Source organism: Tyto alba, unplaced genomic scaffold (assembly GCF_018691265.1).
Source record: "Tyto alba isolate M040663 unplaced genomic scaffold, T.alba_DEE_v4.0 Super-Scaffold_40, whole genome shotgun sequence".
Taxonomy (NCBI): Eukaryota; Metazoa; Chordata; class Aves; order Strigiformes; family Tytonidae; genus Tyto; species Tyto alba.
In genome coordinates, this window is record NW_024881316.1 from 48,592,845 (window position 1) to 48,605,621 (window position 12,777).

Consider the following 12,777-nt stretch of genomic DNA (forward strand, 5'->3'; position numbering starts at 1 on the left):
CTATTTGCTGCATCAGAAAGTCACCAGACTGATTTATTTACTTAGCCTCCATGAGCTGAGTGGTGCATGCAGCAGCAGAACTGACTGTAAAGTTAATGTCCAGGTACATGGCGTGCCTTTACCAAGGCTGTTTGGCGAGTTCTTTTCTTGCAGAAAATGGAACAGCAGAAGACAGAATACATTTTTTTGCCATTTGGACAATGTAGTGTTAACGCGTGAGGAGAGCTTGCTTGCGTTCAGCGTGCTCATGAGTTTGAGTTGACTTACACCTCCTCATCAAGATTAGATAGTATTGTGTGCCCTTCCAGATGCACTCATACATATTTAATGATCTTGGATTGCTGCAAACTGAAAATTTAATGAATTATATTTGTGTAGTTCATATATATAGCAGAGAAGCTTGAAAGATGCCTGTGTAGGCTTCATGTTGGTAGACTTAAGGGACAAGTCAAATTATTGAATTTTTGTCCAGAATATATCAGTTGTTACGTCTTATAATTAATGCCCTGATAGTGCTATTACACTGTGTTTTTTCCATTTAAGATCTTAGCTTTGTCATTTAGACGTAAGGTATTTTCACACTCTCTTGTATAGTCAGTTTTTCCCTTATTTGTGCTGGCTTCTATGTAGCAAAGGGCAAAGACAAAAATCACTGTAAGGCAACAAACTTTGGCAGAGAGAGGAGGACCTGTTGTGTTTCGAACTTGCTTTCAGATTTCTTTTTAAAACAAACCCAAAAAGAACAAACAAGAGCCTCTGGGGGGTTTTTAGGTAGCATTCATTTAATCTGTGTGATAAATGAACTTTTAAATATTTTTAAGTTACTATGTAAATGTTTCTCAGTGTTATTGCCATCTGCTTTTTTAGACCAAGAAAGTTACAAGAAACCAACTCTAATTTCTTACTCAATGCAATTGAAGGCTCAGGCCACAACATTCCAGTTCTAACCTTCAAGGGAATGTTAATCTCCTGAAAATCTACTGGCAATTTAAAATACAAAATTTCTATCGTGTCAGTCTTTGCAGGAGATTATTTTGAGCTTTTGTATTTGGGGCCAATTTTGGCTTATGAGCTTAGTATGTGCACTTCAAACCTTTCACATTTTATTTTCTATACTTCAGTTAGCTTTTCTGAAACTACAAGAGCAGCCGTGCTGGTTCCCAGTGACACTATGGAGCCTAATGTCCTATTGCCAAGGGGCCCTTAGGTGTCTCTGCAGGTGCAGCTGCCCAAAGCCTGGCAGTGGAACCAGGAGGAATCTCATAAATTTTATTTGACCTGTGTTATAACACCAGGTTCACATCTTTGTTTCAGTGGGGTTTAGGATGAAATGGTATTTGAAAGGGCTGAAAAACTGTCAACCATCAGGAACTAATTTCTTAATTTGAAATCTGATGGAAAATTTTATAATGAAATAAAGGCTCTTGATGAATTGGGAAATGTTTTCCCTTAAATCATCTTGTAGACTGTGAAAAATTGAGTATATAAAGAGGAAAATATGAAAGGTCAAGTAAGGTCTAAAAGAGTTTTTAGTTACCATGGCTGTTGTACTGGAAGCCATTATGATACCACGGTCCCAACCACTAGCTTAATAAATTGGAGACAAACTTATTATATCACCTTTCATTTTAAGATTATTTTGAACTGCTCTGTAAAAACTATCTATTAGGATCATTTTGATTGGTTCTGAAATACCAACCTTAAAGGTGGGATGACTTTTTGGGGTAGTGCCTGAAAAAGTTCCAGTATCACGCATGGCAGTTCAGATGTTTTTTGTTTTACCCCCAGTGCAGCTGGGTTTGATTCCGCACCCTGCTAGCGCGAGTTGGGTGCATCATTATCCCACCACTGTTGTCACTAGTTGCAGCTAATCTAGGAAGACGGATCCGTAACTGATCCATAAACGAAGATAGAGATTTCCCAGAGTTGAAAACATCTGACATTTTACAAAGTACTTCTCCTCTCCCCTTCCTCCAGGATTCACATACACTCTTTGTTTCTGCCCCAAACCCGTTTAGTACATTTTAAAGTTGCACCTTTGCTAGTGTTTCCTAACGCTGTTGTGGAAAATCTTCCGAGTTTATGATTACCAGAGGTGTGACTGCTATTACAGAGGGAATGTAAACTCCTACCTGTTGTTGGGAGTGTACCAGTGCCTGCTGAATCCACCACTGCACGCGGTGGTACGCTGCTCCTGGTTTTACTTTTTCTGTTCTCTCTTGCTTTACTGACTTTTCTACCCTGTTTGAAATGCACTGAATTTCTTAGGCTAGCAAAAGAGCCCAAGGTGTGTATGGGTGGTATGAATTCTTTTTTTATAATACCCATAAGGCTTTTATCAAAGGCATAGTTGATCAGGATTTACATGAGTGTGGTTTCAGCTAACATCTGCATTGCTGGAATCCCAGCTTTTCTTGTCTTGGAAAACTTTTGTGAGGATTTGAAAAATCAAGGGAAATGGGAAGGAGAGTGGCCTCCTTCAAGCCCCACCTTCCAGTTTCACAAGGAAAATAAAAAGTCATCCAAGAGACTCTCTGAGTTGCTTGGATGCACGACTTCACAATTATTTTTGCACTCAGCCCAGCTTTGCTTAACGCTTCTACAGCTATGAAATGTAAATATGGGTAAGTGTCTTAAGATATGTGTTACCCTTTTATTATGGACGTCACAGTTCTCTTACTCCAAAACTATGAAAGAGGCTTTCATTCCCTGCAATAAATGTTTCTCAAGATGTTGAGAGTTTGAGTTTTAATTTTTCAAAAAGCAATTAGCTGATTAGTTGCTTGATTTGATGAAGCAAATGAGTAGTTGATTGTGTTTGCTTGGTAATGACTGAAGGTAGAAGCAGGTTAGCAATAATAATAGGTGAGATTTTAAATCTTGTTGAGCTACTGTGATAAATCTCCAAAGTTTGACAGTTAGCCACTTCTGTCATCTTTTAACTTTTCCTCAATTTCATGCTGTCTGGAAAAAAAAAAAACCAAAACAAAACAAACCCCAAACAACAACTAACACCTGTAAAGTTGAAAGAAATAATACCAAGCCTCGACAAATAAGTCCTAACTACAGGATGAAGTAATCGGTGTTCTGGGATGTGCATGCTTATCTTGATGCATACTAATTTTGCTTGTTGTTCAGGGACAGCAAGTACACAGCTTACCTAGGAGACATTGAAACTAGTAAAAGTAAGGGTGGAGTCCAGGTGTGATCATATCCAAAAGAGCAGGAAGATAATTTGTCTGTAAGGCTAACCTGCTTTAGTAATATGAAAAACTTAATGAGATGGAAATGATGATGATACGGTTTTCAGTAGGGGCTAATACAAGATTCATCTCTCAACCTACCGGAAGCATTAAAGACATCAGAACTCAGTCCAAGAACGTGCTTTGTAATGGAGCCAGAATTTGTAGAAAGTGTATGATGTGCGGTTAAAACAGTATTTTAACTATTTCTTGAGCTAAAAGGAGAGTTGCCATGTGAGTGTTTTTTGTCAAGGTACCTGAGGTAAGGAGCCTTAAGGCTGTCTGGACACATAACCCAGCTTAGAGGCTGACTAGAAGTGTTTCTTAGGGGTTTATTTCATGGGATGCCATGAGCTGATGTAGAAGTTCATCTTTGCTGGGAGACGGTCTCACTCTTCTGCTTCTTCTTTTCCTCTCTGTATAGGTCTACCCACTTGTTTGCATGGCCTTTGTTCTTCAGAGCTTTCTCTGGGCTGATGTAACTCTCTGTAGTGTCTGAATACATCCATTTTTCATGTTGGGTAGTTTTCTGCCATTGTCAGTGACTTTAAGTTACTTCAGAGGAGTCTGCCGAGCACGGTAGTGGTGGAAGGTGAGCAACAGGCCCAGGTAGCCAGAAGGAAGGACTGAGACCTCCCTCTTGGCAATAGCTGTTAGGTTGGTTCACTGTGTCTTCTGAAACCCTGCTGTCCCATCTGCAGAATGCCTAGGTGAGGGATTTTTAACGTTACCTGTGTGATGACAATTATCAGATGAAGTTTGTTGTACATGAGAAATTGGCTTTGAATCTTTCTTCTTTTCCTGTGAGGACATGTGACTTTAAGGAACTCTTGTATCCTGTCTGTGTGCTTTCTTAAGGGTATTTCACAAAGAGGTTTAATGAATACTAGCAAGACCTTGAGTTCACTGGGCAGTCAATGGATGGAAAACCTGCCATCAGCATTCTCTCTTAAGAGATGAATTAAAAAATGATGGAGACCATACTGCTTATATACGGAGTGTGCATACCTTATGCTTTGCATAGGGGAGGTAGCATGTAAAAACCTTCTTCAATAGTTGAGGAAAAGCAGGTCACTGCAATATACAGTGTTAATCACTAACCAGCCAGACCAAGATAAAATGGCTTGTCGGAAATGGGATGTATGAAGAATATAATTTCATCTAAGCAAGCATATATTGCATATTAATGATAGGTAAATTGGCTTTCAGGGTGTGGAGAGAAATTAAAATAAACACTAGCTTCTGAAACTTGTCTGTCTCTTCCTTCTACAAAAGCACAGTTTAATAACAGAGGAGTAGTTTTGTTCAGGATTTCGGTTTCATGTGAGTATTTTCTATGACCAGTAATCTTGAGCTTTGGCTTTCTTTGCTGATTTTCAACTAGCAAAAGGCTATAACATTTATTTTTAAAAAGTCAGTGAATGAAACTTCCTCTTACTGTGTTATTTAACAGTAGCAAGAAGTCTGCAAGGTGCTGTGCAATAATTAAGATCTGTGGTCTTTGCCTGAGAGATTTTCAGTCTGAGTTTATAAGGTGCTGTGAGGTGAAGGAGCAAGTATAGGTGACACGGAAGGAGCAGAGATGGAAGATGAGGATTATAATTAACATGATTAGACAGGAGCATATTTTGGTGATTCAGCTGAGGTGTTGAACCTCACATGGAGGTTATGCACCATTGCCCCTCGCCATCACAGCGTGTGGGAACTGCAGAGTGCCTGCTGGGTGGGACTGGTGTGTCCTGTTCATAGGTACCGGCACTTGTATCCACTTTTCAGGTTCAGTATTGGGGTGTAAGAACATAGGACTGGGCTTGTTTGTGTTCAGGCCCCTGTGTCTGCAGGCAGTGACTTTGATTGCGAATGGCTGTGTGCTGTTTTTTTTTATATCTAACTCCATTTTTCATTGGGTGGATACCTTGGACGGTTGTCAGTGTTATCTGAAGCTTTTATTTTGTTTTCCCCGCCTCTATGGCTGCGAATTCTCATACATTCCAAATATCCTTATTACTCACAGCGTAGGTCCCATTGCTCAGCGTCGTTTGGAAGAGCTGGGCTTTCCAGCTGACTGGGAGCCTGTGGGGAAGGATAAGCCCTTTTTTACATGCTCACACCTAAATTATTTTTGATGGCACTCAGATTTCTCCAAGCAGGTGCCCCAGGACTGACAGCTGGCATGGCATGCTGCAGTATCACAACAGTGGCCGGGGAAAATGCACTGCAGATGGTAGGGGCAGCTTTCCCTCCGAGCGTGAGGCATTGAGAGAGGAATAAGAAGAGCTGTCAGAGTGGTACCATGCCTAATGGTTCTTTCCCCAGAAGAAATTTCATACTGCCTTGTATATGCTGATTGTCCTTCAGTAAAACCTAAGTGCGCTTTCTTGTTTTGAAAAGAGTGCATGCTTTAAAGCTGGACAGGATCCATCCCATCAGAATATCTCTAGAAGAGGAATTTGGCAATAGGCCTGTTTCTATTCTCTAGCTGATGGGTGGCTGTCAGACTGCATGAATAAATTTGGTGTCTGGAGGAAGTAATGGTGTATATAATCCTAGTGCTTTAGGAGCAGCACTTGACACTTTCTCATTTCTTTATAGAGCTTGATCTGCATACAAAATGTGTGGTGGATGTGGATGCAAACAAGGTTATTCTTCATCCTGTAAACACCAACCTTTCAAAAGGAGATGCCAGGTAAGATTTTTGAATTAGGAAGGTCAGGTTTCATAAATTAAATATGAGGGTAACAACTAGGAAATGTAGGCCTTGATAGAGGGCTTTCAGTTTAAAAAATAATATATATTCTTTCTGCAATGTAATTGCTATCATCTGTAAAATAAGGCTGATTTTACCATGCTGGGAAGATGCTTTGAAAACCTGGTGCTTACTACATTTGCCTCCTGTTCTAAACAGTGAGTTAGGAATTAATGGGCCTGTGAACTGTTTAATTTATTCTCGTATGCTGGTATGGAACAGAAGTTTAAATCTGCAAAATAATTTGAGCAGGGAACAGTTTGTCATTTTGGAATTAAATTAATTTTCACAATTACTTTCTCATAATGAGCTTGTATTCATAGTGTAAGAAATGGAATGGAAACATTCTGGAGAGGTGTAGCTCTAGGTGTGTCTTGACAGTGGTGCATTACATGCGTCAGAAATACTTAGGAAGGCAGCTAAGGGTAGGGACCAATTTATGCTGGAACTGGCAACCATTTGTTAAAACTATTACAGGACTTTTCAGTTTCACAGTAATTGATAGGGTTAAGGTTGTGACGACTTAATTTACTGCTTGCTTGCAAGCAGAGGAAATGAAAAAATGTATGCATGAACAAAATAGCAGGGGTGCAGGAAAACGTAAAACCCATTACTGACCATCTACAGTCAGTCATGATCTGTTCTGGGGAAAAAAAAAAAAAAAGAAGTGGTCTTAAGGGTGACAGAAATAAGAAAAATTCAGTTAAACACAAAAGAGCTTTGTTTAAATGCGATATACAGCTTTTTAATGTAAAGCTGAACTGTATGTCAGTGGTCAGTAGACATATTCTTTACCTGATTGCTGATAATTTAAACTTCTCAAACCCGAATGGTAGTAAATGGAAAAGGAAAGAGGTCATTGAGTGCAATAGGTACTTTCAGTTGTCATCAGCTGAAAGACTTATTGCAGACTGTGGGATTGGAGCTTTAATAAGTTACTTAAAATCAAACTGGCTGTGTGAGCTGGGGTGTGTTTGTTTATATCAATATCTGCCTCCTCCAGAAACATGTGTATTGTTTAGCTGCCAAATACCTATGTTGATTTGAGCCTTTAAACCAGCTAAAAATGGCAGGAGATTGAGATTCTCAGAAGCCTAGTCAGCCAGAGCTGTATTAAGAATGTTATTCATAGCTTCTCTAAAACATGGCAACCAATCCAATGCTGCACAGTTTATACTCCCTAATATATGTTTAAAAAATGTTCATGCTGCAGCCATGAGAGAATACATCATGCAAATCATGCCCCCTGGCAAGGGAGGAATTGGTTAGCAATTACGTTGACTTCCCAGACAAGATGGTGAGCCTAGTGTGAGAAACCAGCGTGCCAGACTGAAGAATACTTCATTTGCATTTTCACAAATACCCATTGCTAATCCAAGCAGGAAGCACAGTAAATTTATATGGGGTGATTTAATAGAAGAGGGAAAAGTGGAGGCCCATTAACTGCGCCAAAGGTTTGCCGGCAAACAGTGAGACAACATATCTCAAAACCATGGTTGCAGTAGTGAGGATTTGGAACAGGGTGCTACCTAGCATGTCATACCATTGAGAGAGGCTGCCACTAAATTGTCTTGGCTTCTGCAGCTTGATCAGAGGAATCTTAAATATCAGCTAAAGGAAAAGGTTAGTTTTAGCTATGATTTTTCTAAGTTTGGGGGTTAATTTATGCTCGGGTTGTGCTTCTTTTTCCAAATCCACTGTCAACAACTTTGCCTTGTGCTATAAAATCATTCATTTTGATTTCAGACTTGTCTAGTGTCTAAAGTGAGCTGAAGGATTTCTGGCAAACCTAGAGTGCTTTTAATTAAACAGAGAAAAGTAAATAATATTGTAAATACACTCTTTAGATGCTTGCGAAGCAGGGTAAGTTTGAAAAGCTTTCCATTTCAAATGCTTTCCTGCATTTTTCATTAAGACGCCAGGGTCAGTTTAGGAACTGTGAAAAGAATTTTAGAAACAGAAATCTGTGCTGTCACATCTCCACTTGTCATGACTCAGCTGTGCTCTGGCAGGGAGTGACATTTGGAAAAACAACCGATGACTTTTGGAAATATGGATGTTTTCCTGCTTCCATCTCCTCTGGTAGAAACCAAGTCTGGGAGATGGGTAGGTGTAAATAAATATTTTAATGGGTGAATTAGCCAGTGTCACAGTTACGCGATTTGTCCTGTTTCCCCAGGGTGGTCCTTGCAGGCCACAGATCTACATAATGTGTCTGTCCATCTGCAAAAAACCTCTGCCAGTCAGGTCAGTTAAAATGGCAAATATCTGACTTAGTGTTTTCAGTTGTCTCTGTGTTAAAGAGGAGAAGCAGGCTTTGGAGTTCTTACATGATACACTCATTTAGCCTTCTGATTTCCACTGGGACCTAGGAATGAATATGTACAGAAAAAATCAGAAATGTCCACTCTATGTATTTCATATTTTGACAGACACCCAACTTGAGGTGTGTGGGACCTGATTTTCAGACATAGCAAATCGTGTTGATGTAATTGCCCCTGAAACATTTTTCAGGTCGTAAGAAAAAAAGCATCTCTAGCTGTTTCAAATTTTGCATTAAAAATTAAGGAATGTTTGGAAAATCCAGGTAATAACTGATTGACCTCACTTTCTTCTGCATATGCAAACTGAATATATTGTTTACACATTTCTCTAGATACTTGAAGATTAATAAATGCATGTAAAAACACTTGCTCTCAGAAAAGAAAGTCTCTTTTCATATGACTTCAAAAATCTAGCATCTTCCTGTCAGTTATTCCTTAACCAAGAAATGACCTTTCCTGAGACAGAGAAATGCAGCAGTTTATTGAGCAATCCTTGATAGTGCTGTGCAGGTTTCGGTAATCTGATCACATACAAAAGATCGATTTAAAAATCCTTTTGGATGACCTCCAGGCTGGTAGGCTTTGATACTAACCTTGGGATGTTGGGGGGTGGGTTTGGTTGAATGGTGGTTTGTTGTATTAAAATGAAAATTATACTGCGTGGAAATGATCAACCTTTTCTTTAGTTGCTTTAACAAAATTGTTTGCTGCAGAGCCTTGAGTTTTGTCACAAATTTTCTAAAATGACCTATTTAAATCAGAATCTCCCCCCTCAAGGATGTGTGAACCTCAAGGGGTTTGCTGTAAGTGAACAGTGTTATTAGCATGACTTGTCAACTTTTTTGTTTGCCTGATGTAGTTGTCTGTTCTCTCTGTTGCAAAGGTCAAGGCTAAAGTTTTTTTATCAACATGGGATTTACTGTGTGCTGCAAAGATTACTCACAGCTTTATTACTTGGTGACTAGGGCTTGGAAGAGGGTGTGAACTCATTTTGATTGAAGTGAATAGGTAAGTCCTAGGCAACAACTGGAATGTTTATAGGAATTCATTTTTTGGAAAACCTCCAAATAGACTCTAATTACTCTAGGTTCCTTTATAGCTTTTTTTTTTTACTATCAATATGCTTGTGTTGTCATTTTATATTTCCCAAACAAGACCTATTAAAAAGACTTAAACAGTTATTATTTTTGACAGGTCAGATAGAGGAGTTTTATTATATACTGCAGAAATAACTGCAATTGATGTGTAACTGATACACAACCGATTTCTGAGCTTGTATTAATCTGGCACAGGCCTATGAATGAGACGTGATATTTGTAAAACAGAGTATTTATTAAATCTGCCCAACAAACCACCTTTAAGCCTTTTTTTCTGTTAAGAGAATATACATAAAAATGAAAGGAGTGCTGACTTCTGTGTACTTTTGTCACAATTTGTGGTTTATAGATGCTTTCCCTCTTGTTTTGCAGAACAGAGAGATTCCAAAGACTGGCACAGGGTAAAAACTATTCCAAGGAATGAGTGCAGCTATCTGAAGCTGACAAGTGTGTTAAACCAGGCTGGCTTTCTCCTTTTCAGCTACTGTAGTATCTTTATAATTAGTGCTTTGTAATAAATATTGCAATAATGGAGTACCTTTTATAAATACTTTAAAGAAGTGGCTTGCTTTTAAGGTATCTATTCCTGGATTTAAACCCATTTACTTCTGTGTATCCACACAGACAGCCTTTTTCCTCACGAAGTCGTGGTACTTAAACTCAATTTGATTGTTTTCTAAGGAGTTTTGGAAACTGAGAAGGGGCGTACTGTTATCGACTTAAGGATTTTTGTAGCCTTGCAACATCTGAGCTTGATTCCGGCTTTGATGAGGAACTGGATGCAGCCCAAGTATATTTTACTTATAAATGAATACTTTTATAAGATTCTTCTATCATTCAAAGTCCCATTTTCTTTCTGAGGCAAATGACAGCCCTGAAAAAGGTGGTGGGGAGAAATAATTTTGGATTACTTCCCTTGTAATTAAAACATGGTCACCTTTCAGAGCTGTAGGTAAATGATGCTTATCTTGTCATGGCAACTACTAATAATATTCCCAAAGAGAAAATTCTTCCATAATGAATTTAAAGATTGTTGAGAGAATAAAATGAATACTGACAGAATTTAGTGCAGAAGAACAGTTTAAAAAAAAATTCTACTTATACAGTAAGGAGGTAATAAACTGCTGATTTCAGATGAATGATTGAGTTTAGGCAGCAGTTGGGTTGAAATAAACAGCCTAGTGTGTTAAAACTTTTCATAGTTTGTCTTTGGACTGCAGTTTTTTTCTTCTTGTAAAACTGAAGAACCTTTTAATCCTTTTGAAGAAGAAGTGAAGATTAAGACCTAGACAGAATACTGTCAAAGATTTAGCTATTGAAAAAATGGTACTGGAAAACAATTACTGGAGTCTTAACTAAGCAAAGTTAGTTCACTCATTTTGAAGTGTTAAGTATGAAGTGAATAAATGGCAACAAACACATGCAATTTCTAAATTAAAAGAAAAAAAAATAGAAGAATTGGAAGGGCTTACTAATTAAAAAACACTACTGCTGTGATCCTGGGAATTAAAATGTATTTATTGAGCCAAGCTTTGTATTCTTCTACTTTAACTTGAAAGTTTACAAAATGCCTAGATACTGTGTTAAATAATAGGTAAAGTGCCCAGAGCTTTTGCCAAGCTCAGAAAGTGTATTTAGAACTAAATACAGGCTTATCAGATTCTGTTCTCACCTATTCTTTGCTCAGTTACTAAAAACTAGAATATGGTGTTTGTGCAAGCTCACACAAGCTCTCTCTGCCTGCTCTCAGCCAGAAAATCTTGTGATGGTGCTGCCTGATGCGGAGGCAGCGCGGGTGTGTGAGAGGCAGGATAAGCTTCAGCTTGGCACAGCCTTAGCAGTTATACAGTATTTGGTCTGCACAGAGCACAGGTGAAGCTGGTTTTCATCTGGCTGCGATGTGTGTGCATGTGACTCTTGTGTGACTCGAGAACTTTCCTTAAAAAAAAGCTGAAAATAAGTTACGACTTACCAGCTCTTGCTGTGTGGAGTATTACAGATCTTGTGCTCTCTTGATAAAAATGGAAAATGCTAATCTTAGTGAAGCTGACTACATGGGAAATGCCTGAATAGTGAGGTGGTAAAACTTACACATAAATGGATTTCTTTTTCAAAAATTATAAATAGGGAGTGTGTCGGCTGAGGAAAATGTAAATTAACCAGTGAAAAACTTGCACTAACCAATTATAAATAAATAATCTGTTTGTGACATGAAGAAGTATGTATGTTACTTGTACAATTCACTAAAATGTGTGATGCATGTGGAATGGTAGGCAAAAATCCCAGTTAAAGGAAGGTTTCGCAAAAGTTGAAAATATCATGATCCTGTTTATCTACGTTATAGTATCTTACAATTTTTGCACAATTAATCGATTTGTCTCATATCTTCCAGAACAGCATGCACACAGTTAAGGTGCCCAGAGAGGAAATGCTGACGTGATTATATAGGCGTTCTTGTATGTGTGTATAAATATGAACTGGAAAAGATGACTGGTAGGAGTAACCAGGAAGACTTTGACTTTTAAAAATAATATATGATGGCAGGAGCACATAGGGGTGCACACTTCACTTTTTTTCTACCTTAGGAAAGAATGTGCATAATCAGAAAATGAGGAAAATGTGTGAAGGCAAAATCCTATATATGGAATTAATCTGCAGAACTCCTTGACCCAAGAAAACAGTGAGAGGCAATTACTAGTATATAATCATGGAAAAACGCACACATTTTCTTGAAAATACACCAGGATCCTGCCTGATAAAAGGTGAAAACTGCCTGAAGGGCTGCCTCACCCTGAGCAGTGTTTGATGTATGTGTCCCCAGTTGTTCACGCATTTTACTTAGAAGTATCAGCTGTTGGACTCAGCCAGAAATTGAATATTTAGCTTGATGGACTATTTGCATCATGTGGTACGGTTGCTATTTGAAAGCAAAGCAATTTAAAAGAAGAAGTATTCCTGTCTTTGAAGATAGGTGAAAACTAATTGCACTGCATGCACCTTTGTTTCTCTATATCTTTCCTAGCATTGTATTAATTCCTGCTGTGTTAAACTGTTTAGGATAGGAGTAATTCAGATTGGGATGTGAGCGCGGAAACAACACTAACTGCACAGTTGGCTGTTACCCCCTTGCACTAAGGGGGAATCCCTTGCTATGCAGGTAAGGGTTCATGCTGATATGTAAAACAATAACTGAGAATGAAATTTCTGGGTTAGATGTGAGTTCAGCTTTGTCTTACAGGGAAAGAGATTTATGCAACGTTTCATAATGTAGAAATGTTCCAGGAAGTTGTGGGGGGAGGGAAAGAGTGTGTTTGTGTTCCCGAGACTGATAGCTGACATCCAGAAGAAGGGGAAGCCTGCCCCTCTCT

The 12,777-nt window shown here is 38.6% G+C and overlaps 1 protein-coding gene across 4 annotated transcripts in view; it reads left to right on the forward strand.

Annotated features, from left to right (window-relative positions):
* Positions 1-12,777, forward strand: part of KIF13B (kinesin family member 13B) — a 140,140-nt gene that overhangs the window by 5,079 nt on the left and 122,284 nt on the right. For all 4 annotated transcript variants that reach the window (XM_042803364.1, XM_042803366.1, XM_042803365.1 and 1 more), the window contains exon 2: positions 5,835-5,928. In XM_042803364.1, the coding sequence (XP_042659298.1) occupies positions 5,835-5,928 (94 nt within the window). The remainder of the gene's footprint in view (positions 1-5,834; positions 5,929-12,777) is intronic.